This window comes from Tripterygium wilfordii, chromosome 14 (genome assembly GCF_013401445.1).
Source record: "Tripterygium wilfordii isolate XIE 37 chromosome 14, ASM1340144v1, whole genome shotgun sequence".
Lineage (NCBI taxonomy): Eukaryota > Viridiplantae > Streptophyta > Magnoliopsida > Celastrales > Celastraceae > Tripterygium > Tripterygium wilfordii.
In genome coordinates, this window is record NC_052245.1 from 743,851 (window position 1) to 768,314 (window position 24,464).

Consider the following 24,464-nt stretch of genomic DNA (forward strand, 5'->3'; position numbering starts at 1 on the left):
TCTTAATCACATCTGGCTGAGTAAAGGTAATTGGACGACGATGATCAAGCTCCTGCCAAATAACCTTAAGATCGGAATAGTATGCAGCCACAGGTCGCCCTGCCTGCTTAGTTGTCATAGCCTTTCGAGACAGATCATACAAAATAGATTTATCAGCACCCTCAAAATATGTTTGAGACACAGCATCCCAAACATCATTCGCAGTGGGTAAACGAATAAAAAGATTCATTATATCGGCCTCCATAGAGCCAATAAGCCAGCCTTTTACAGTAGCATCCTCCATCATCCACTTGTTATATGTAGAGTCACTAACAGTAGGTTTCGAGGTCGTACCTTTGAGATATTTCATCTTTCCTCGTCCAGCAACGAACATAGTAACCACCTGAGACCAAAGAGTGAAATTTGAGCCATTCAGTTTGATCCCATAAGGAATAGAGGTTGGTTCTTGAGTTGGCGTCACCACAGGTGGAACTATAAGAGCACCGGATTCAGCCATGAGTTGTTTGTAATTTCTGGATGAGATTCTGGTTCAATGGTGCAATCGGCACCTGTTATGGACGAAGCAATCGGCTTCTGTCGGATGGTTGGAGCAGTCGGCCCCTAGTAGCTACGGTGATGGAGAGGTAGTATGTTAAGAGAACCTTGCTCCGATACCAACTTAATTTTGCAATCAATATCTTTTATTGAAGTGGGAAACACCTATATAGCTATTACATTGGTTTACAATCAATGATCTACGTAATTACAATCTCTATCAAAGTCACTATCAAAGTCAACAATTGAGGCATCAATTAGTCAACAATTGAGGCATCAATTATGAACTTAGACAAATCAATATTGATTGCCGAATCTTCAATTAAAGAAAGTCTTCAATCAATATTGAGTTTGTCAATAAAGTCTTCAATCAATAAAGTAAATCTTGGGTAAATCTTTGACTCTATTCAACAATATATATATATATATAGCTGATACATTTCATACAACTGATGTAGGTAATTTTAGGACCCTATCTATATATGTACACATTCATTCACCTTGACCAAAGTTGTCGGACGGGAGGACCATAAAGGTTATTGGTGAGGGGCAGTCCTCACAACATTATTACCTTTACATACATTTCTTAATCAAGTGAAACATCAATGTCCATAATCTCTGTCCTTCCCTAAGCTTCTTCTTCTATCTACCTAGTAACAGCTACGTACTCCATTATTCACACATGTCTGTGTATGTATTTTATTTAATTTGTAGCCATTAATGCCAAACTGTCTATCCAGCTAAATCGTGCGCATATTTTGACATTATTGGACGCTGTTGATTGAGTTGTATTATAAGGCTCGAGATATATACATATATATATATATATATATTTATTTATTTATATAGTCGACGTGTGCTACTTATTTACCCTTATTTTTTTCTAAAGTGGTTTTTGATCGGTCTGTTTTTGTCTGCCTGAACGACAACAGCTTGTATGAACAGCGTGTTCTTTCATGCAAAAGACAATTTTCCCATGACAAGGTGGTGCACTTTCATCCTATAAGGTCTATGTCAATGGGGATTGTGGATGGGGAGAGAGGAAGAGTTTACAATCTGGCATCTGCATTATTTCCATGATTGATACCTGGGCTTGTTTTCAAGTACCACTCTGAAACCACAGTAGGTCATCTAGGTTTTGGATAGGGAAGGTACACCTAGCTACTTTAAATTTTACCCTTGGAAATCATTTTTCACCATTTGAATATTTCTCCATTGTTGACAACTTTGGCATTACTTTCACGTCAATCTATTCAAGATCATGAATATCATTCAGCATAAATCGGAAGTTCTCTCTAATTATTAATACTTAAGTGTTAATGGGATTTGGTTCGACTTTATCATGTCGTCATGTAATTAACTTTTATATGCGCGGACTTGATAATCTAAGTTTAGACTCGTATCGAATGTCCGAATAATAAATTTGTATATTGTTATTCTCGATTATAAATAAAATCAAATCTGATCCGATTGAGGAGAATATATATAACACGCATTGCTGACAAAAAAGCTTTGAAGTGGTGATATTGTGCCTTATAATTATTTAGGAATAATTGAGGGTGATACTTACTTTAGGGGAATCGATGCGTTTGTGTTGTGGGTACTATAATCATTACAACATCACTAGATTATGTTTGTACAATTAATATATTGATTGTAAAGTAATTTTAATCTTGCTTTGGACAAATTAAGTCTCCAAATGGTCAAAATTTAGCTTTGCCAATTGCCATGGTCCTCACACGTACGTAGATGTAATTCTACTTTGTTAAGTTAATTAATTATATAAGTGGGATTGTGGATATATAGCTAGCCTATATACTTTCCATGTAAGTGGGACCTCAAACATTGTCATAAAAGTTTTAGTTAGCATTAAAATCTAAAGAATTGATAGATGAAAAGATGCGCATGCCGCTTATATTTATCTCAAAAACCTTTAGAAAATCATATTTTTTTCTTCCGATATCCTACTCTACATATATACATTATTGTTTACAGACCACCTTTTAATATTAACCGTTGCTCTGACAAACGGCTGAGTAGAGACATTTTCCCGTCTCTCTTTGTCTCCATTTCCGACAACTTCTCAAGAAATGCCAAGGGGTGGGTTAAGTCGAGTACATGCCGAGGAACCTTTTTGTGATGGTGGTTACTGAAAGCAACAGGGCTCAGGTGGCCAAATCGGGGTCGTTCTTTCTTATGGTCGGAATACAAAATGTCAGTGGTCAAGGCTTATGGTGTTTTGATCGTGGTAGTCTAGGTTTCAATTTGGTGGGTCAATTCTGAAAACCACGGTTCGCCGGAATGAGAGAGACGAGAAAACAATGTTATATTTGTGGTCTGTAAATATTATCCTACATGTGCGGCTGTATAGGAGAAAGAATAAATAAATAAATATATACACACTAAGGGTCTGTTTGATATCACTTTTGTTTCTTGTTTTTTATTTTAGTTTTTAAAAAATAGAAAGCTAAGTTTTATCAATAAGACAAAAAATATTATTTGTTTGTATTTTCTGTTTTGGTTTTTATGAAAACCAAAAACAAGTTTTCAAAATTTTTGAAAACAAGAAAAAAAGGTTTTTAAAAGTTTTAGAAACAAAATTAGTTACACTTATTATAGATTGCACTTTCTTTAAGATTTCAGATTGCAAATTGCATAGAGATATGAAGACAATAATCAAATATATTTTGGATTATTGTTTTATTTCTTTATCTTTTTTTCTTTTTGTTGATGTTTTCAATGGTGAAACACGGTAAACGCTGCAGTTATAAAAAATATAATGGTGTGGATATATTCCATTATTATGAAAATAAAAACATAAACACACTTTTTTTTTCTTTTTCAGTTTTCTACTTTCAGTTTTTGTTTTCAATTTTTGTTTTAAGTTATAAGTATTCAACCAAACAAGTTTCAATTTTATGTTTTATGTTTTTATTTTTTATTGTTGTTTTCAAAAATTTTAAAAGTAATACCAAACACAACCTAAACTTACAAAAAAAAATGAAGGATCCAACAAAGGGATAAGACCAAGCTTCGACATTGTGCTCCAACCTCCATTAGAACAAGCCTAATAAGTTTTCTCCTAAAGACCAAAAGAAATTATAGGTAAGGACAAATATTAGAGGAAAAGAGGGGGCAAAATGGTTGACAATGTCTCTTTAAGACAACATTATTGAAGACAAAAGTTGGGTACGTAAAAGCCCATTTAAAAAATCTGAAGAAAGAAAGAGATTAACTAAATCAAATCAAATCAAATCAACCACCCCAATTAGTTATTTATTGTGGAAATCATCATTACTGCCGCTCAATAAAAGGGGCAAAAAGGCATTAAAAGTAGGGTAGGCAAAAATCAAAAATTTTAAAAAATAAATAAATGAAGATCACTATATAATTATATATATATAAAGCTAGAAGTGACTTCTCCTAGATTGATTACAAATATAGTGAAAGTAAGTAAAGTACACTTTGCTTTCAAAATTCTGATAATGCTGTCACGATTGTTGCTAATTTTTCCCACTACAAATTAAACTAAAACTCTGCTGCGGCTTAAAGGTAAATCTCCTCAATTCTCTGTGTGTTATTTGAGGACAATGGTTGATTGTGCAAATAGATGAGGAAAACTTTAGTGTGATTGATTAGATTATCAATTACTCATGGAAGAAGCAAACTATGGAAACTTTTGTAATTATTTAATTCTCTGTTGGCGTTAATCGAGTTTTGTTATTATTTGAGAATGATTGAAAAGTGGCCTTATTTGTCAAGGAGACATATCTTACCATTGAGAAATTTATATAAGTAAAGGTATTTCACATCTCACAATTTGCAAGCATTTTCTGGGTTTAAGAACAAATCCACGAGAGTTCATAGTCTTAAGGAGACAATATTCTTGATGTGTTTTGAGTTTGAATTTCCAACATGATATGAAATCAAAGTCTTGATCCATTTGGATATAGACTTTACATGTTCACTCGTTGGGTTAGGCATAGCTTAAACCATAACTTCGAGGGAGTGTCCAGACTAATATCATACATCGGATTGGTATAACGCAACCGAGTGGTATGTAAGTAAAAATCTTGTCTCTCTCACACTTGAACGCATTTTCTTGACCTAAAAATTAATGACGACATTACATGAAGAACAAATTTTGCGGTTCCTGAGCGGACAAACTCTTTCATGTGTTTGGGTTTCGATTTTCAACAGTCTAACCATACACTTGTTAGTTAGATGTTTCATGATCATCTTCGCAACATAAAGAATCACATATCTGTAAAAGATCATTGTTGTCGTTCTTCTTGTCTAACGTGGAACCCATGTATAAGCCTGTGCAGACTGCAGAGAGCAGAGTGTTCCTTATATATGATGATCTCCTAAACAATAGTGAATCTCTGTTGACCACCATGGATTTAAAAAGCACTGTTACTTGATTAATCAATGTCCAATCCAAATACATCAATGAATAGAACACCAAATATGGGTTATCAAATATGAGCCCCAGATTTCCCTTTCACTGCAACACAAAACAAAGAAAAGAAAAGAAAAGAAAAACTGGACAAGAATTTGATTCGCTTTCATAGCTCAACTCCACCATCAAGCTTCTTTTTTGCCATTTTCTTTCCTGGTAAAGTAATTAAGACTGTACATGGCAATATACTAGTAGCATTAAAGGAAGGAATAGCAATTAGCAACGATCGTTTATCCACAAAACTCTGCGTTTCGTTCTTTTCTTTTTTTAATTTTTGTTCGTGATTGCAGTCTAATTAAGCCTGGTTTGGAACAATGGCGATGGACTCCTGGTGTCGGAACTTCAAGTGCTTCGCAATGAAAGCATCAACGGCTTTCTGGAACTCCTCATCACTCAAATCTTCGCTCGGAAGCAGATCCTCCTCCGGATTCACGCTTTTCAGGAACTTCTCTGTCTCCGATCGGCGGAGCTTCTCAACAGCCATGTCCGAGCTCTCTCTCTTCAACTTCTCCGATTTCGATCTTCGATAAGGTTTCGGTGTATCCGAATCTGATTCCGAGTCCGAATCGGAGTCCTTCTCAATGTTATTCTGACTTCCGTGACAGATCGAAATCGCAGTCGCACTCTCTTGGCAGATGATTTCTTTGTCCTGGAACACGATCTCCTCTGCCTCACGCGACAGATGACCATCAACAGCAGCAGAATCCGCTGACAACGACTTCACTCCACGATTCTCACTATTTTTTATGAACTCCTCGTAAATCTCTGCCTCGGCGGAGAATTCGCGGGACTTAGCGAAGAGTGCACCGATGATTCCGTTGCAGAGCAAAAACACAAAAAGAGGACTCGCTACGATCCCGGCAAGCTGTCGCAAGTACTCGCCGGAGATTCTGACCACGAAAGGAAGCCTAGTAAAGATCCACAATAACACAACTAGAGCCAAACACAGCTCAACAAATCGAAACAGCTTCGCTACACTTCGAAGCCGATTGAACCCAAGCTCTATTGCGCTAGTTTTCTCTTCCTTGACGTTATCAACTTCAAACAAATCCATTTCACTTACAGAGAAATATAAACAGAGCAGAACGAAATATCTCTTATACAGAGAATTTTCAGGAGAAAGAGTCACACAGAGAGTGTAGACTGTAGTGTAGATTAAACGACGACGTACCCTAACACAGCGTGAGACTATCCCTCTTTTTCCTTCCCTCTCTCTATGAACAACTATTTTAACTTGGAAGAAGTACTGAACCCTCTCCAACGACAAATCCTTGCCTTTTATAGACGCCTCGAAAACACGCCCCATCAAACGGGACCCGGGTCAAGAAACAGACATGGGTCAAAGGCCCAGTTATGTGGGACCTACAAAGGCATGCCACGTAGATTATTCATTTATCATAAATGTTTTTTTTTTGGTCATTGCTTTCTGAGACTGGGGGTTTTGTGTTGTCTGTTTGCAATGGCGTGTGCATGATTCGATGAGATGCGGAGGTGTAGGTTCTTTCACGTGTGTGTAGCGTCCGTATAACTCCCCCCCTCCTAGTGGCAGTGCTCGTTTTGGTCCTTTGGTTCTTCACATATTTTCTCACGGGATGGGTCATGGGTTCGTACAAATTTCTGGTTTCAAATATCTACTGTCGTTGTATTGAGCTGGTCCAAAACATTCCTTTATTTTCTACTTGAACAGTGTTTTTTTTTTTCGTGATTCTACTTCCTTTATTGGATGTCCTGATCCTTGAATTATACACTATACAGCTCGAATTACGTTAAATTAGTGCAGTTAATTAAAATAATGGGTTTGGAAGGAAGCATGGTGGCCTTGGTGGAGGAGAGAGCAGAAACCATGCGTGCGCAATATACGGCGTTTCAGTGGTTCGCGCCCGTATAGCCCAAGCATCGGTTTGGCGTGTACTGTTGTAATCACGTGGCCCTGAAATTAACTGTACGATGACCAGCCTTGTTCAATTAGTTAAGTAGGCCTTGTTTTTATAATCTTATATGGAGGAACAGAGCGGGTGTGCAGGCAGAGAAATAAAGAGATGTGAATTGTCAGACACGCGATTGTGTAAATTTATAAATTTCTGGTGGGGAGGGTAAAATGTTACAAGGAAGTTGAAACAAACAACAACAACATCAGATGCAGATATTATATATATGCACATTTGATGTGAAGGCTCATAAATTTGGTTTTTTGAATTTGGGGTTCATGCATATGCATGATCTGGTCAATCCTGGATTTCACTAGATGTAAGAAACATTAACGCATAATGGGTAATGGTTGAACAACTACTGAAATTCAAGAGAGCTGCTGGCAGGCTTGCTTTGACTGGGTTTTGAATGGGGTACGTAAAATTAGTTTATATATAGTAGAGTAGAACTAGAGTGGGTCTCTGTCCCTGTGACTCTGCTGTTGGTAGGAGTTGTGTATGTATGCGTTGGTAATAGGATTTGAAGCTCTGCAATTTTCCCAAACAATTAGATTCAAATGTAGAGTATACGATATCCGTGTAATGATATAGTGTTTGTTTTGGAACAGCAGCCCACAAAGTGATCCGTTACCGGTCCCATTTTGCGAACCGCTGTGCTGTTTCATAAGCTCCCAATTAGAAACTCTGCATTTATTATCTATTTTTTATTTTTCAAAGTTAACATGGGCCCAACTGGCCCCACATATTTGTACTTAAATAATAGTTTTAAAAGTTAACGTGGGGCCCATATTGGCCCCACTATTTGTAATAAAACTTTATTTAATAATATGTAAATTAATAATACATAATGCTAATTACATTTAATAATTAAAATATATTTTATTAATTAATATTTTAATTAAATTTGAAGATATTTTTATACTTAAGATTAATTGTAATAAAAAATTATATTTATTATATTAAATTTAATAACAAAATCATAAAATCTAATATTATAATATTTTATTTCAATAACATTTCCATTAGCGTCAGTTTGCTTTTGGTTAACCACATACCTCATAATATTTTTCACAGCTTTAAACTCACTTTTTTTTTTTTAACAACTCTTCCTCCGTTGACATTGAAAATTAATCTTTCCGTTTTATCAAATGGACAGTATAAGAGTGGGACTGTGGGAGAAGGGGGTGGGGGAGCAGGTGAGTGTGTGGGATGTGTACTTTGAGAGGGAGTTTGACAGGGCTTGATGGACACCCCTTACTCTTACAATTACCGTCTATTTCTCCCAAATACCCACACACAACACACAATATTCTTCCTCTCTCCTGCCTTGTGTGCATGCCTTACTACGCGTCAGTCGTCTCTCTCTGGACCCCCACCCACCACTCACATCTATCCAGTATCCACTTGATTTGTCTATACATATTTTTTTTACCTTTGACGATTAACCAAATATTAAATCATGGAACAATAGCTCAATTTGTTGTTTCTATGGACTGACAATGGATGCAAATCGATAAGGTTAGAAGTTTGATCCAGTTGACAATATTTTTCCTATAGTTTTTTCTAGTCTCATGGATTTTCAATTCATTTTCGGAGAAAAAGTAAGAGTCTCATTTTTACTCGTATGAGTTTCGACTCAGTCTTATCTATCTTCAATATGCTGCAAGCTGTTTTGGTTGTCTAAAATTCCAGATACTTGGACCCTAAATTTCAAACATGATAAAAATCTATGAGTTGGATTTATGCCACACATCTTCTTCATTTCAGCTTTATTCTTATTCGCTCCAGGTACACTAGTTAAGTTGAAAATGGTACTCTAGCAGCTAGCTAGGGTTAGGAAGCATAAGTAAAAGCAAAAAGAAAAAGAAAAGAAAATAAAGGTTTTATCTGTACAATTTTAGAATATATTAGTTTAATCTTGTGATGGAAATTTTGTTTCCATGGAATCTGCAATCGGTGAAATTAAGTTCCGTGATCTTATCATTCTTGGTGTTCAAGATTGGTTCTCGACATAAATATTTTGTTCTGATGGTCAACACAAGAAACGGCGTTTTTTTGGCTGTCACTTTATTTCGGCATTTAAAAAAAATGTCTAACATTGGTTAGGGTGACAAAAAATCGGTTCCAAATCAGACAACAACACATGTTTATGAAATATAAACATGTCCGGACCCTAACTTATATTATATTTCAGACTTAATTGATCAGACCTTGATTGATTTAAATCTGGACAAGTAAATCATATAATAACCTAATCTGGGTTAGAGTAAGAACAAGTAAATTAGACAATATTTATGTGTTTGGACTTGGATCTGTTTTGAAACCGGACAAAAAATTTATGTTTGAACCCAAATTTTGAACATATAACTTATATACAAACTTGATTTAATCAATGTCGAACAGATTCGATACGCAACTATCGTTGCTTCAAATCTTACAAGCATTCTACATACACACAGCACAAGTTTATCATTAGTGATGTTATTCTTTGTAGAAACTTCTTGTTCTATGTTTTTGTTGGTAACTAAGTAATCACCCATTCCAACGTGACTTTCAAATAATTGAGTGAACGTAAATTTTGGACCGTTAGAACAACTCGTACCAAGCTAGCGACATGCAAGATGGACTGCTTTTGTTGATTTCATTTTGGGCTGGGCTCTCGTAAGCCCGAAAATAACATTAAATAGACTGTCCAAGTCCTTATAGATGGGGCCGTCCATGTTCGGCCTTTTCTGCTTTTTCGTCTCTTTTTTTTCCCTCCATTTACGTCTGCGATGCCGACACTCCGCTGTGTCGAAGGCCATGATTACAACTTCTGTGTTCAGGAGTTGTAATGGCGATGGTGGTGTTGGAGCTTTTCGGCAACAAGTTTCGATTAGTAGGTCCTCTGACCTAGGATCGACTCTCAATCGTCTGGTTTGTCGAGATACTCTATGTTTGCTCCTTATTTTGAATAATATTTATATTCCCTTTTTTCGGTAATTACTTCTGGAAGTTAACAATTATCTCTCCGCACTTGCTTTCACAAGTATATTGACTAATTATCTTGCGTTTATTTTGTGAATTAAAATTGGATTCAGTTCGTTCTTTGCTGAATCTTGAGCTTGCATAATTTCACAATTTGCTCTTGAGAATTCAGACTTTAAAGTTGGGGATTTCACTCTTTATGTTCCTGAGAATTTTTTTTTGGGTAGATTTACGTTCCTGAGAACTTTAGAAAAGTGATTGGGGATGTATTTGAGATCAGTTCTGAGTGCTTTCAAATTTATTAGGTTTTCTAAGTTAACGAAAGGCTATTAAACATTGGATTTCATACCATTCCTCCCAAATGCCTGCGAATATAAGATCCCTTATTAAAAACATACTTAGCTGAAAAAATTATCTGAAGAAAAAGGGGATTAAATTCTTTATTTTGTGAATTCAAATCTTGCGGGTTCTCCTAGCTGTACTTAATGGCACGAATACATCAAGTGAATTGAGATAATTTGTCTTCTTATTTATCAAATACCAATTTCAGGGAAATGATAGAAATCCATAGTGTAATGACATTGCTACATGTGGCTGCAGAGCAAGTGGCTTGTATCTGTACTATTTGTTGCTGTCCTTCTTTGGAGACATGACGTCGAAGCCTTAGTGGCTGCTATGGGGTTTGTCATCAATGCTTTGCTATCAAAGACTCTCAAAAGAGTCCTAAACCACAAACGACCTGTTTCTGCACTGAGATCTGACCCTGGGATGCCATCCTCACATGCACAATCCATCTTCTTCATTGTTGTGTTTGTTATTGTATCAAGTAAGTGTGATGTCACCTATTCAATTGTGGGGGGAGGGATTTTATATTTTTCATGAAGTGCTAACTTTTGCCTATGTTGGTTATTGTTCAGTTTAAATGAAGATATTTATATCATATTATATATATCCATCGGGTCTTTTTGTATTTTATTCAATTATGCTCACTGCTGCTGCATGAAGAGATTAATATAGAACCCAATTGTAGCACTGGTTAAGGGCAACTCCTGGGACGCATTAGCGTTAGCAGCACATGTTTGCAGAATGGAAAATTGTATAATTTTCAAGTTTTAGATGCTGAAAGACAATGAAAAATAATACACACATACATGCTTGAAGTGCAAGTACAACTTTTCACGTTAGATTATGATTGGCATGCATTGGTCTAATAGTTGACTAGTGCTTGCTTTTCTTTCTGATGATGCAGTTGTGGAGTGGCTAGGCACGAATGAAATTGGACTTATCATCAGTTGGCTTGTCTTGACATTTGGTTCTTATCTTGTAAGTGAATGTGTTTTTTTTCTCGAAAGAAATTGGTCCAGTATGTGTTTGTGGTTACATTTGTTGCTTATATCATATTGCTTAATCCTATTAGTTTCTGGTCCCTTGTAATTTGTTATGTTAATTTCTCTCTTCTATATAATCAGTTAGAACAATTGAGAACCTGCACAGAACATTGAACTCCTTACAAGAAAAACTGGAGATTAACATACGTTAGAAAAATTAGAGCGTCTGGAAGAGGAAATGCTGAAATTGTAGCAAATTCCAAGGGTTGCCCATGACTGGTTTTGACGATTATATTTTTCTGGTCTGATAATTATTATGTTAAAAAGAAATTGTGATCTTGTGAACATGATACAAACTTAAATGATGAGGAAGCTCATGTTTGTTCTCATTGTGTTTTGCAGACATGGCTACGGGTCTCACAACAACTTCATACAGTCAGCCAAGTTGTCGTGGGTGGAACCTTGGGGTCCATTTTCTCTATTTTGTGGCTTTGGTCATGGAATACTATTGTTCTGAAATTACTCATGTCCTCTTTGTGGGTTCAAATTGTGGTTCTTTTTGCTGCTGCTGGACATTGCTTAGTCTTTGTTTTATTTATAATTCGTCATTGGCTTTGCAAACGAATGTGGAACCTCATTAATAGATTGAAAAATATGTAAAACTGCTAAGTTTTTGGGATCCTCTTAGAGTCAGAGATGCAATGTGGATTATCATAAGTTTACTTGGTTATCTTACATGTTCCTTATGTTCTTGGTCGCATGGTAAGTTTTGGCTAAAAGGGGGGAAAACAAATCATGCACCATGATCGTCTTATTAACCCCAACTATTAGAGTTGGCTTCTGGAATCTATAATGAAGTTATACATATGATGTAAAATTACAGCTCTAATTGATATAGGGGCGGAGTCAAGAATTGATCTTGGAGTGCGATAATAATAAAACAGTATTACTTCGATTTGTTTGAAATTTTCTGTCCAGGTTTCAGTGCAACATTCTGGAATTTTTTTTAGAACTATTTAGTATTTACAAAAGTGCAATTCATTGGAATGATATTCTGGATGAATATTTAGGGTTTGGAGTTTAGAGCACCTGCATCAATTTCTCTTAACAGACTCCCCTAAAATATAAAATGTCACTTTGCCCCTATTTTTAGATTATCTATCCAATCAACACTGAATCAGATTATCTATAATATTCTCTATTGCATTAAAATAATATTTCTTTCTCTTTCATTTCATTATTCTATTAATATAAATTACTTCTATTTAAAATAATAAATTAATATTATTTAAAATAATAAATTAATGTTATTAAAAATTGATGAAGTTTAATTATTTTTCTTTGGCTTGATTTCATGATCTGGGGAAATAGAGATGTTGTATGAGAGAGAGGAGGAGAGAAAAAAGTGAGGAGAGAGAGGAGTGATGAGAGAGAGGAAAAGTGAGGAGAAAGAGAGAGAGGAGTGAGGAGAGAAAAAAAAAAGTGAGGAGAGATAAAGAGCAATGAGGAGAGATAAAGAGAATTGGGGAGAGAAAAAAAAAGTGAGGAGAGAGGAGAGAGGAAAGAGGAGGGGAAATGATGAGAGAATTGAGAGTAAAATAATATAAAATACTATTTTATGTTTAATGAAGTGAATGGTAATTCATGTTTATGTTTTGTAAAATAGAGAATCTCATGATAATATGATGCAGAGTTTTTGACAAATTCTTTGGGTTAATTATATTTTTCATCATTGAAAAAATATGAGTTGTTCACTTTTAACATCCAAAGATTTTTTTTGTTATAAAGTCATCACTCATTCCTTCAAAATGAGACGTTCTAAGTACCCGATTAGATTTGTTACAGCATAAAAGCTATTTGTCTCAGTAATTGGGATCCCAATGATCCCAGTTGTTGAGGTGTGTGGAGGAGATTAAAAGTGCAAGTGATGGATCCCACTTGCACTTTTAATCTCTTCCATACACCTCAGCAACTAAGATCACTGAGATCTTAGTTGTTGGGACGAGTAGCAATGCTGTTTGTTAGAGTATGGGATAGGGTCAATGCATATGTGGCAACTGGTCAATCAATTTTACATCCACGTGACATTTTTTATACAGTTAACACTGATGTGTTTTTAAAAACATAATTTAAATGATGACGTCGAAAAAATAATTTAAAATTTTAAAAATAAACCATCAAATTTATCTGCTACTTTCTCTCTCTAACTTTACTCTCTCTTACCTCTACTCTCTCGTATCTGCAACTTCTCTCCCCTTGTTGTTCTAATAAGAGAATGGTGGTTGTGATTCTTTGTATTTACACCAGATTCAATGGTTAATCTCTACAAAATGATCACGAGTTCATTGTTTTTATTTGGCAAAAGACAATGACAATCCCATGTCGAATGATAAAAAAACAATGTCTATCATGTGAGGTATTATTATGGAGAGATAAGGAGATGACTTGTTGGGATAAGGTGTTATTACCTCACATGATTAATTCAAGCGATCGTATGGAGAGATAAGGTGATTATCAGTTTGTTGAAATGTATTGAATAATGAGTTGGCTCAAGTAAGACTTGCTCAAAGAACAAGTGATAACTGATCAACAACCCAAGACTGGTCCCGTGTTATCATCATCAACTAATGAAGACTGGTAGACTTGTTCTTATCATGATCAACAAACACATGTGTTCATCCATGGAAAGATTATTACTACCGTAGGTTATGAACAAATATTATCACTGTTGATAAGAATAAAGTCTTGTAAAAGTACTAAGTGGTTGAGGCTCTTGTTGTATAAGTAAGCTTGTGTTTAACGTGTAAGTGTTAACAAAAAAAGCATCAATAAAGTTCTCTTAGCATTATTTCATATCAGTGTTTGAATTTTATCTGGCTGGCCATTCAAAATCTCCCATAAAATGGCTCAACGGCCGCCCTTGGAGGAACACGATGAAGTATTGGAATTCGTCGAAACACTCCCTGCTTGGAACTTTGTTTGGCAGGCCATTCCAGAATTGTCGGCACAAGTTTTAATCTCGTCTCAGAGTTTATATCTTGACGATAGATGAATCCCAGCTAGATCTCAATGACACCGCTGCCATTTTACAGGTTCGCTTGATTGAGATTCATCTTTGAGGAGCCGAGGAGGAGCGCGATCTGCGAATCGGGTCTATTTGATTAAGGATTTCTCATCAAAATGAGAAATAGTTACTGTAGATTTTGATTTCGGAGGCAGGAGGCAGCAAACTGTTATTGAGAACCGTCATCGCTGGAGGAGGAATTTTTTTTTTCATGACAAAGAGAACGGGTATGTTGGGAGTTTGGTGATTTACGTGGCAATGTATAAAATATTTATTTTTCATTTTTTTTTTGCCCTTTAAGTATTTGTTGATTAAATTTGTGGACTTAATGCCATGTCAGTATTGACCTGTCAGATTTTGGAGCAATTCTGACCGAATACTTAAAACGTCACATTTTAGAAAAATGAGTGATGACATTGTAACAAAAAATCTTTGGGTGTTAAAAATGAACAATCCTTATCTTTGGTGATGAAAAGTATAATTAACCCCTATTATCACCAAAAAGTGACCCAAGATGGCCCAAGATGGTAATGATTTGCAGGTGTGTCAAGACTTATGGTTTCCTACACTATCAGCTTTTATACTTTCTGTCTTGCATGAAATTCTCCTTCCATAAATCGTGATCTTATAAGTTGGAAGTTAATACCTCATTCTCACAACAACTTTCCTCATTTCTCTCATGTGCTGCCATCTGGATCACCTTGTTGTAATTGTCACAACCTCTTCCACTTTACACGGGTCACTTTCAACACACTTCTTGGGCCATGCTTCTCAACAATTGGGCTTCTCTTCCTCTCCAATATGTATTTATAGATTGTAATATTCCAAATCATAATAAGTTACACCTAAACTTTGCACATATTCTAAACCCATTAGGCTGAACATATTTTTGATGCCAACAACCCTAAATTCTCTATAATATTTTTGGTGCCAACAACCCAAATTCTCTATAAGGATGCTTTTAGATATTATTTAGTACTTCTCTTCTCTACGCCACAAAAATACAATGTATCAACGTCACCCCTATCAAACTCATTGGTATAAGAAACGCGTCACCATGTGTTCGTCTCCACCGGCTCTCTATTTGTTCAAACATGTCCGCAACAACGACAACGGCTTCCACTTTCAAATTTGTTCGCCGTCGTGGTTTTGAGATCAGGCCTCACAAACCCATTTCGTATCTTCAGTTCCCATCTTCGAATTTGGCCGCCCCTGCTGGATTTGTTTCAATGAAAGCTGTTCGGAAGTCAATGACTGAATCAGTGAAAACGTCTGCGTTTGGGAGTAACAGCGGCGATGATAGTGTAAGAGCCTTCGAGCAAGAAGCTTTGGTAAATGGGTCCTCTGGGTTCACGGCTCATGGGTTACAATCGACCCTCAATAACCTGGTTTGTGTGCTATATTTCCCGATTTTTGTTCTTTTTTTTTTTTCATTCAATTAATGCTTCTATTTTCCCTTTTGTTACTAAGAAATTTCGGTAATTAACATATCCATAATCCATGTGTTTTTGTGCTGGTTTCAAATAGGCTTTTTTTATTGGTCTGCAATTTAGCATAATTTCACAGTCTTTCTGATCAAGAAGTGATTAGGATGACAGTTTTTGTTACTCTATCGTCTTTTCCAATGTTTGCTTACACAGCTTTAGTTGGTAGCTTCTTGGACATAATTTTACCAGACATATGATGCTGTCTTCTTCTTACGTCTTTTTTGATGTTGAAACCCTTAGTAAATACGTACGTCGGCATGAGCATACGAAAATAGGATTTTGTATTGCATTTAAGGAACTCAGAGCTCTGCTGATGTGCCTCTCTGTAGCAATGGCTTCTACAAACCAAGTTGATGGTGCTTCTCTGTTTGCTTATTGACACATGACATGCCAACCTTTGGGAAATTATAATATTGTTGGATGAACACCATACCTGCCTTTGGTTGCAGAGTAAGTGGCTTGTAGCTGGCCTATTTGCTGCTGTCCTGCTTTGGAGGCATGATGCTGAATCCTTGTGGGCTGCTTCGGGGTCTGTCATCAATTCTGTTATATCACTGGCTCTCAAAAGGGTCCTGAACCAAGCGCGACCTGTTTCCACATTAAGATCTGACCCTGGGATGCCGTCCTCACATGCACAATCCATCGCCTTCACTGTGTTTTTCATTATTATATCAAGTAATTCTGCCTTCCCCTATTTAATTTTGTGCAATGAAACTTAATTTCTTATCGTATTTATATTAATGAACTCCTCAGTTTCAGTGAACATATTTATGCTATCTTGTCGAAGCGCTAGGTCTTGTAATATTTTATTTAAATGTATTCTCATTGCTCTGGACATGATGAGATTAATTTAAAACCAAATTGTTGCAGTAGTGAAAGGAAAGAACACGGAAAAATTGTAAGAGTTAGCAGCATATTGTTTCCAGGGGTAGCAAATGACCTATTGAGGCCAAGGTGGTGAGGAATGAACCACTTGAAACATTAACACTCCTCATCAGTTCCTATTTTTTGATGCCAAAAGACATGAAAAACACTGTCTTTTGATGATTCAAATAAAAACCTGAAGCTCAAGTATTACATGCTTATCTTGTGCTTGATATGCACAAGCTTCTTTTTTTGCTTTATTTCTTTTCCCCTTCCGGGTTGGGATACTGCATGCACCAACAATGTATATGTTTGGTGTTCTTGGTATCAACTGATGTTTTGTTTCATTATCTCTTGCTATCATATTTAATGTTCGCTGGTTCATTTTGGTACGTGATGCTGCAGTTTTGGAGTGGCAAGGAGTGAATGAAATTACACTGAGCGCCAGTGTGCTTGCATTAGCAATTGGTTCTTATCTTGTAAGTGTAACGTCTCTTCCCTCTTAGCAAAATGAGTTCATGATAGATGTTCTTGATGCTGATTCTGTGTCTCATTACTCGAAGATATTGATACACAGTTTTTGTCTAGTTTACCGTTTTACTTTCCCCGCTCTTATCTACTCCAGTTGGGGGCTTGGGGGGTTTCTTCCCTTGCAGTATTGCAGAGGAGCCCTAACCTAATCAGTTAGTGCAGAGTTGAACCAGTTTAGTGCGAACACAAACACAAACACTTTGCAAGAAAGACTAGACGCTCTCTCCTGCATATGTGATTTCAAAGAAAGGAGGCTATTCCTAACCTTCAGTATTACAGTTACAATCTCTCACAGCTCAAATGGATCATTTTGCATAGTTCTTTATTTACAGATAGTTCTTTAATTAGCTGGTCTAAACCCCTATTTTTTTCTGGTCAGATTGCTATAATGTCTAAATAGACTGTAATCACTGATGCTCCATGTTTGTTCACTTGTGATTTGCAGTGTTGGCTACGGGTCTCACAACAATTTCATACAATCAGCCAAGTAGTTGTGGGTGCGATCTTGGGTTCAATTTTCTCCATTTTCTGGTTCTGGTTGTGGAATGCTATTTTTCTCAAATTATTTATTTCCTCTTTGTGGGTTCGGATCGTCGTTGTTTCAGGGACTGTTGGGTGTTGCCTAGGCTTTATTTTGCATGTAATCCGTGATTGGTTTAGGGAAGAAGTCTGAATTTCAGACATACTGGGGAAAATGTGAGCTGAAAAGCAATTATTTCACAATTTTTACTGAATGATATTACAGCTGATTTGAAAAGATTATTGTTGTTTCAGGGACTGCTGGGTGTTGCCTAGGCTTTATTTTGCATGTAATCCGTGATTGGTTTAGGGAAGAAGTCCGAATTTCACACATACTGGGGAAAATGTGAGCTGAAAAGCAATTATTTCACAGTTTTTACTGAATAATATGACAGCTGATTTGAAAAGATTATTCGCTTTTAGGTAGAGTAGAGTTACAGCAAGAATTTAAGCTCCGGTATCGAGGAGAGTACTCGCGCTTTTGGGCTAGAAATCTGATTGTAATGCAGCCCAATGACTAAGCCCATATGTTCTGAACGGCTCTGAAGCAATAGAACTAACGGGCTTAACACAATTGTACTACCAATCAAGCATAATGTAGGCCCATAACGGAGCCCACGGAGAGTTACGGCCCAAAACAGAGGCCTAGTGAAGCGAATCATTTGATCAAAGTGCGGGATGTTTGGGCTGGCTACGCCAATGAGCCAAAAAAGAAGGCTCAGATTAGGGAATGGCCCAAGATCAAATATGTTGGGCCGGATCAATCAGGCTGTGATAAAGCCCATAACGGAGCCCAAGGAGAGTTACAACCCAAAAAAGATCGGAAAACTTTAGTCACACCCCACTTTTTACTAAAGACACCCCGTCAACTGAGTTTTACAAGGGATGGTCAACTCAAATTGGGGTGTCTTTAGTAAAAGGTGGGGTGTGACTAAAGTTTTCCAAAAAGATCACATTTATGGGATTAAGCAATGTAGGATGGTTTGGGCTGGCTATGCCATGAAGCCCACAACAGAAGGCTCAGAGTCGGAGAAGGGAAGGCCCCAATCTGCCATAAAAAATCGTTTTTTAAAGCTATCAATATTGCTTCTTCTTTGCAATTGTTGAAACGTGAGCATCCCTAAATAACAAGTTGATTAAGGAGATAATCCGGCAGGTCGACCTATCAAATACTGCTTTGTGTTTTTTTTGTAGTTGGCTTTAACAAAAGCGAGAATAGTTTTAGATTTGATGAACTAGGGATTTCAAACCGACAGTGTTTGGGCCCACAAAGTTATTTGGCGTGAAACATGGACACACCGTCCGATCGGAGGACTTTCTGGCAGGTCAACTAATGCGCCTGTCAGCATCATTAGTGGAGTACCCGGCGGCCCATTGGGTTAATCTCTTGGGCCAGGAACAGAGCAAACCGCAAGCCCAAAGAGGACTGGAGGACAGGAGGAGGCTTTAGAACACTTTATTTTCATTGGAGATTACAACAATGCCCAATTATTCTTCCTGTTTTTCCCCCAATACCCAACTTTCAACTCTACATAACTAGTAACAAGTTTTGATGTAAAGGCTACCATATGGACAGGAAAGAACAGAACTGACTGTAAATTAACATTGCAGGATTAGAAAAACTGATTTTGAAATTATATGATCCTACAACCACATAACCTTAAGTTTCGACAAAATAAATTACGTTACAGTGCTCGTATTTGGCCCCCATAGCCATAATTCTTCAGAAGCCGTTCATCTTGCCTCCAATTCTCTTTTACTTTCACTTCTACCTGTTCAAAAAGTAAGTTACCAAAACTTAATCTCTCCGGAGCCTAAAACAAAGCACAATGCTAGTAACTGAAAGACATAATGAGAACATTCGGTGACGGAGGAGCATCGCATACATTGTGCAAATGACATCATATTGTTAAGAAAAGAGACGGTACCTCAAGATAAACTTTCTTCTGTAAGAAGTCTTCGATGTCAAGCCGAGCAGCTGTTGCAAGCAATTTCAAAGCCTTTCCTTGCTGCAGTGGTTATGCAGAGACTTGACATCAGACAAACATGAATAAGGAAAATTGTATTTAGATTAGTAAGAAGTAGTAAGTTCAAAACTACAGAAGAAAGAATCATTTCATTTGATTGAATGCTACATAGCTATTGCCTTGCTGACAAAAGCCTTTTTACAAACTTTTCATCTCCCTAACAAATAGTTCAGGATCATACTTTTCCAATGAGAATAATCTTTTGCGAATTCCTCTCAACAACCACCTCCACTTGAATAAAATCTTTCGCATTTTCTCTGTTTTTGTAGTTCACCACGTTCACCTGGAGAATTTCAAAACCAAATTTCGGTAAAGAAATCCAAAAAGTCGAAAGGAAAACTAAAAACAGAGAAAGAAGAATAGAAATTTGACAGAGACGGAGAACATAAAGTATAATATGAAATATAACTTGAACACCAAAGAAACCCTGGTCATCATAAATTCATTAAGTAGACATACTCTTATCATTGTAAGCCCATTTGTCACAGGATAATATGTTTCCTTGTGAGAATTGTACACGTCTTTTCACAGCCTTAAAAGTTTTATGACTTTATTAAATGTAATGACAGATCAGTAACTCTGAAAATAACCCACTGCCAAAAGGCAAGTGGGTCTAACTGTTTCTGAAAGAAAATAAACAACAGAAAGAAGAAAATGAGTTTTTTTATTTTTTTTTTACCTTTTCCTTTTTCTTGATTGAGAGAGAAAATAGAGCACATAACCATGCCCAGCACTCCAATGTTCAAAATTTCGGAATTTAAGAAAATTTAATCCACATACCTGACAGGCATATGGAACTTCATTACGATATTGCATGAAGATCTTTTCTCTCACAATTTCAGCTACAAAGAATCTTTCTGGATGCTCGCTAACAATGTCCTGAGAATACATGAGCAACAAGTGTTAACATGCAAAGAAATCAAAAGCATTCTAATATTTTTCAAAAAATTTAAAAGTTTCATAAAAAGACAAAGCATGTTGATAACTTATCAAAAACAAGCATTTGATAAGAAAACTACTAATATTTGATACCAGGGTAAAAATAACTTCAGTTAAGCCATCCTTAAGAGAAAGAGCCTTAGGACAGAAACAGACTTGTCACGCAATGTATGTATAACAGGGTTGTATCCATAACCATGTGACATGCCTCTGGAAAACAAATTCAGAGTTGCCCTCTTTCATCCATGTTTCTGGTATATTTCCTATTCAGTACAAACCTGTTTCCATTGAAACTATACAAACCAAAGAGAACAAAAGACAAATGTCGTCAAATTCCGTATACCTTCGGATAATAAGCTGGCCCAGTTGGAAGTTTCGATAGTATCCAATCCTTGACATCGTCGACTCCATGACCATACTTGGCACTCACAGGGATCACCTCGTCTACATCTGTAAATTTCTCATACCACTGCAACCAATGTTGCACCTAATTAGGATATAAAGCAACCAAAAGAAGCAGAAATTGTAAAATAACACTGTGGAAGACCATTTTGGCAATCTTATCAATATGAGTACAGTAATGAAAATGTGACTAACAGTCTAATGGGCTGAAATCCGATGTAATTAGTAAGAAGTATGGTGGCAAATCATTTTTTCCTCCAAAACCAAGGCAGCACTTATGTTTCCTTCCCAACAAATAACTGGTGACACAGATAATGTCATTATTTGAGACATCATCAGTCAAGAAGTTCTAACCTCGATTTTCTTTGCAATTTCCCCAGGTTTGATCAGATCCTTTTTATTCAAAACCAGTAATGTGGGTGGCTTATCTTGAAGGTTTCCAATGCCTTCTTCCAACACTTCGTCAATCTAAATACAGATAGTTGAATTCAGGAAAATATAAAGAAAATTCACAAATAACTTCACAAACATAGAAGCATACTTTCTCAGGCACTTTACATGCATCAACAAGGACTAGAACGCAGTTGGCACTTATGGCAGCACTACGGACATTCTTCATCATCATAGAATCCAATTTGTGCATTTGCTTCTCAATAACACCAGGTGTGTCATAAAGTATCATCTGCAAGTAGTCTCAGGTTAAGAGAATATTACTTAACTGTCTCATTGTGTGACATAATATTACCACGTAAAATGAAGTCATATTGCTCCTGATGGCAATGCACCTATTGTGGTAATTAGGACGTATATACAGTTATACACTATCTATACATATCAATATATACAGAAAAAATATGAGGCTACTACAATAGCAGAAGCTTGAAAGAATGTCGCAAACTCATTCCTGGATACAGAGAGGCTACAACATGATGTTGTTAGACCCTTTTGACATTAAGCACGGAGCAGAACCATATCGTTAAGCTTTGTACTGTTAGATACAGAAGTGTTCTAAGCAGCTCCCAGATATCCCGTAGACAGCTCAACATATTTTACTTACACATTGCAAGTTGCCACTACCAGATCAACGGGAAATTTTATGACAGAAACCACTGAATATATAACGGAATGTGACAATCGAAATGTTAGGAACAACTTTTTGAGTTTTAGTTTGAAGTCATCAAATGGACAATCTCATCATCAATGGTCTCATCTTCTCCATATTTTTGAAATTATTATATGCTTCATGGCCTTACATTGTTCTTCATCCATAAGACATAGTTGATTATGTAAATAAGTGACTAAAATCAAATAATTAAGCTGGTTAAAATAAAAAGAAAGAGGAAATTGGTAATGAACAACCAACCTGATACTCTGGGGCAGAACATATTCCAAGAATCCGATGCCTTGTAGTCTGAGGTTTATCTGTAACTATAGACAACTTCTGACCTATCATTTGGTTTGAAAGTGTACTCTTTCCAACATTTGGCTTGCCAACTAAAGCAACATATCCTGCATTTAACTAATCAAATGTGAAATTTCTGTGGAAGAAATAAATTCTTGACGTAATGTACACAAGTTAAAGTCTGCACCATGAGAAGCAATCTGATGGAAGTTCTGTCACATTTTAGTACTTTTTACAATTTAATTTCAAATAATCAATATTGTTGCCTGTTAAATCTTTCTCCCTGACCTAACCTTCAAAAACAATATTCATAGACAGAAAACTACTACAAGTAAGAATGACCACTCTTAGACCTTGAAAACTACATTGCTAATACATGGCCATAACAGTTTATTTGAAGCACAGTCCAGTTCATCAATTCAAACAACCAAGACAGGACTATGAAAAAGACAAACATTATCAGACTGGAATTCTATAATTCCTGCTAAAAACTTAACAGATCATTACATCTAAACTAGGCTATTGGCCTGTATGCGAGTTCCAATACGGCAATACCTTAACTTAAATGTTGCAACCTCGACAAAACTTTCATATCTCCAACTTTAACATATCTTTTAGAAGACAAGCTTTTGAGGATTACATTAAACCCTTGGTCAAAATATCCATCTGCATATGCTTCCCTCCTTGATTGAATCGCCCAATGGCACATATCCAACTCAAAATTCAAAAGAACGTAAATTAATTCTGAATTTTTGTCCAGGCTCAACACTAGACAAAGATTCACGGAATGTCAATAAAGGAGAATGAAATTGAACTCAAAATTTCTATATTCACTGAGACCTAAATGATAAATATATAAGAATCCATGCTTCACGCATACAAGCAGTCACAAAATATGTAAAATCTTTGCACAGTTAGAAAGCTAAAAGGACATATTGACAACTTTGCCAACCAAACTAAGAGAGTCAAAAGACGAACCGCTATGGTGGTTAGGGTCACTGTAATCAAGTTCCTCAATCTCGTAGTCGTCTAGCAAGGCCATATTCCTGTCGGGCTTCTCGCTCAACGACAAAAATCCCGAGTCGAGTTCATAACCATCGTTATCTTCTTCTTCGAGTCTCGCGTCCTCTAGTTCACTAATCCAGAGTTGTTCTTTCTTCGAAGATACAGAATATCTGCTTACGGTACTGGTGGTCGACGTCGTCGTACCAATGTCGGTGTTTCGGGATTTAAATCGGAATTGAGCCTGTCGGAGTCGGCTTCTTCTTCCCGCGTGAACAAGCTTGTAATCTCTGGCGCTGATTGGATTGTTCTCTACGCGAATATTTACACACAGATTTAGTACTAGCTCCATTACCGGACCCTGCTTCAGAGTCGTTGATAACCGCAGCAGTTCCTTGTATCAGACATCATTTTCAGTTTTGAGATACTATTGTCCACCGGATAAAATCCGTTCAATCCATCGTCGTTTCACATCTGACGCATCCAACGTTTTTATCTATTTTTTTTCCCCCTTTTTATGTATAATATTTCGAATTTATCCCAAAAATCAAATTCATATAAAAATACATTAAATATTTTAAATTTATATTCAACAATCTAGATCTAGATTTCATGTCATATCATATACAGTCAGATTTAGGGGTGACAAACCTATATCCGATTTAGGTAGATCGAATTTGTCTGACGTCCAAAATCTAAATCCAAACACAAAAATTTTGTTTGATTTAAAATCGAATCCGAGTTCAAACATAGAAATCTTGATCCGATTTATTTGTCCAAACCTTAATCCGTATTAGGTTATTGTTAAATTTACTTATCCAGATTTAAACCAATCTCGATTATTTAAATACGTTCAAAATTCAATCCGAATTAGAGTCTAGATATTTAAATATTTTATAAACACGTACTGTTATCCGACCCAAAATCGATCTAGAATCAATTTTTTACCACCCCTCGTTAGACTAGTAATACTCATAATCTCATTCAAAACACAAATTTTTTAGAAAA

General features: G+C 36.3%; 3 protein-coding genes across 7 annotated transcripts; 2 read left to right on the plus strand and 1 right to left on the minus strand.

The window, feature by feature from the left end:
* The first annotated feature begins 9,651 nt into the window (after positions 1-9,651).
* Positions 9,652-11,949, plus strand: LOC120015550 (lipid phosphate phosphatase epsilon 2, chloroplastic). The gene is made up of 4 exons (XM_038868025.1): positions 9,652-9,840; positions 10,492-10,717; positions 11,141-11,214; positions 11,622-11,949. The coding sequence occupies exons 1-4, from the start codon at positions 9,727-9,729 to the stop codon at positions 11,877-11,879; spliced, it is 672 nt and encodes a 223-aa protein (XP_038723953.1). The 5' UTR covers positions 9,652-9,726; the 3' UTR covers positions 11,880-11,949.
* Positions 11,950-15,275: 3,326 nt separating this feature from the next.
* LOC120014531 (lipid phosphate phosphatase epsilon 2, chloroplastic-like) lies at positions 15,276-18,065 on the plus strand. 5 transcript variants are annotated; one of them, XM_038866508.1, is made up of 6 exons: positions 15,276-15,671; positions 16,220-16,445; positions 17,040-17,113; positions 17,611-17,662; positions 17,771-17,861; positions 17,940-18,060. In XM_038866508.1, exons 1-5 carry the CDS (start codon positions 15,378-15,380, stop codon positions 17,836-17,838), a joined length of 714 nt encoding a protein of 237 aa, XP_038722436.1. In that variant the 5' UTR covers positions 15,276-15,377; the 3' UTR covers positions 17,839-17,861; positions 17,940-18,060. The 5 variants fall into 5 exon arrangements, with proteins under 5 accessions (XP_038722436.1, XP_038722434.1, XP_038722437.1 ...); XM_038866506.1 differs by lacking the exon at positions 17,771-17,861 and having other exon boundaries at positions 17,940-18,065; XM_038866509.1 differs by lacking the exon at positions 17,940-18,060 and having other exon boundaries at positions 17,771-17,927.
* Positions 18,066-19,215: 1,150 nt separating this feature from the next.
* On the minus strand, positions 19,216-23,936 carry LOC120014614 (GTPase ERA-like, chloroplastic). The gene is made up of 9 exons (XM_038866618.1): positions 23,433-23,936; positions 22,416-22,561; positions 21,594-21,734; positions 21,407-21,520; positions 20,994-21,119; positions 20,492-20,590; positions 19,893-19,994; positions 19,613-19,693; positions 19,216-19,456 (listed from the first exon to the last, which is right to left on the minus strand). The coding sequence occupies exons 1-9, from the start codon at positions 23,806-23,808 to the stop codon at positions 19,370-19,372; spliced, it is 1,272 nt and encodes a 423-aa protein (XP_038722546.1). The 5' UTR covers positions 23,809-23,936; the 3' UTR covers positions 19,216-19,369.
* Positions 23,937-24,464: the final 528 nt, after the last annotated feature.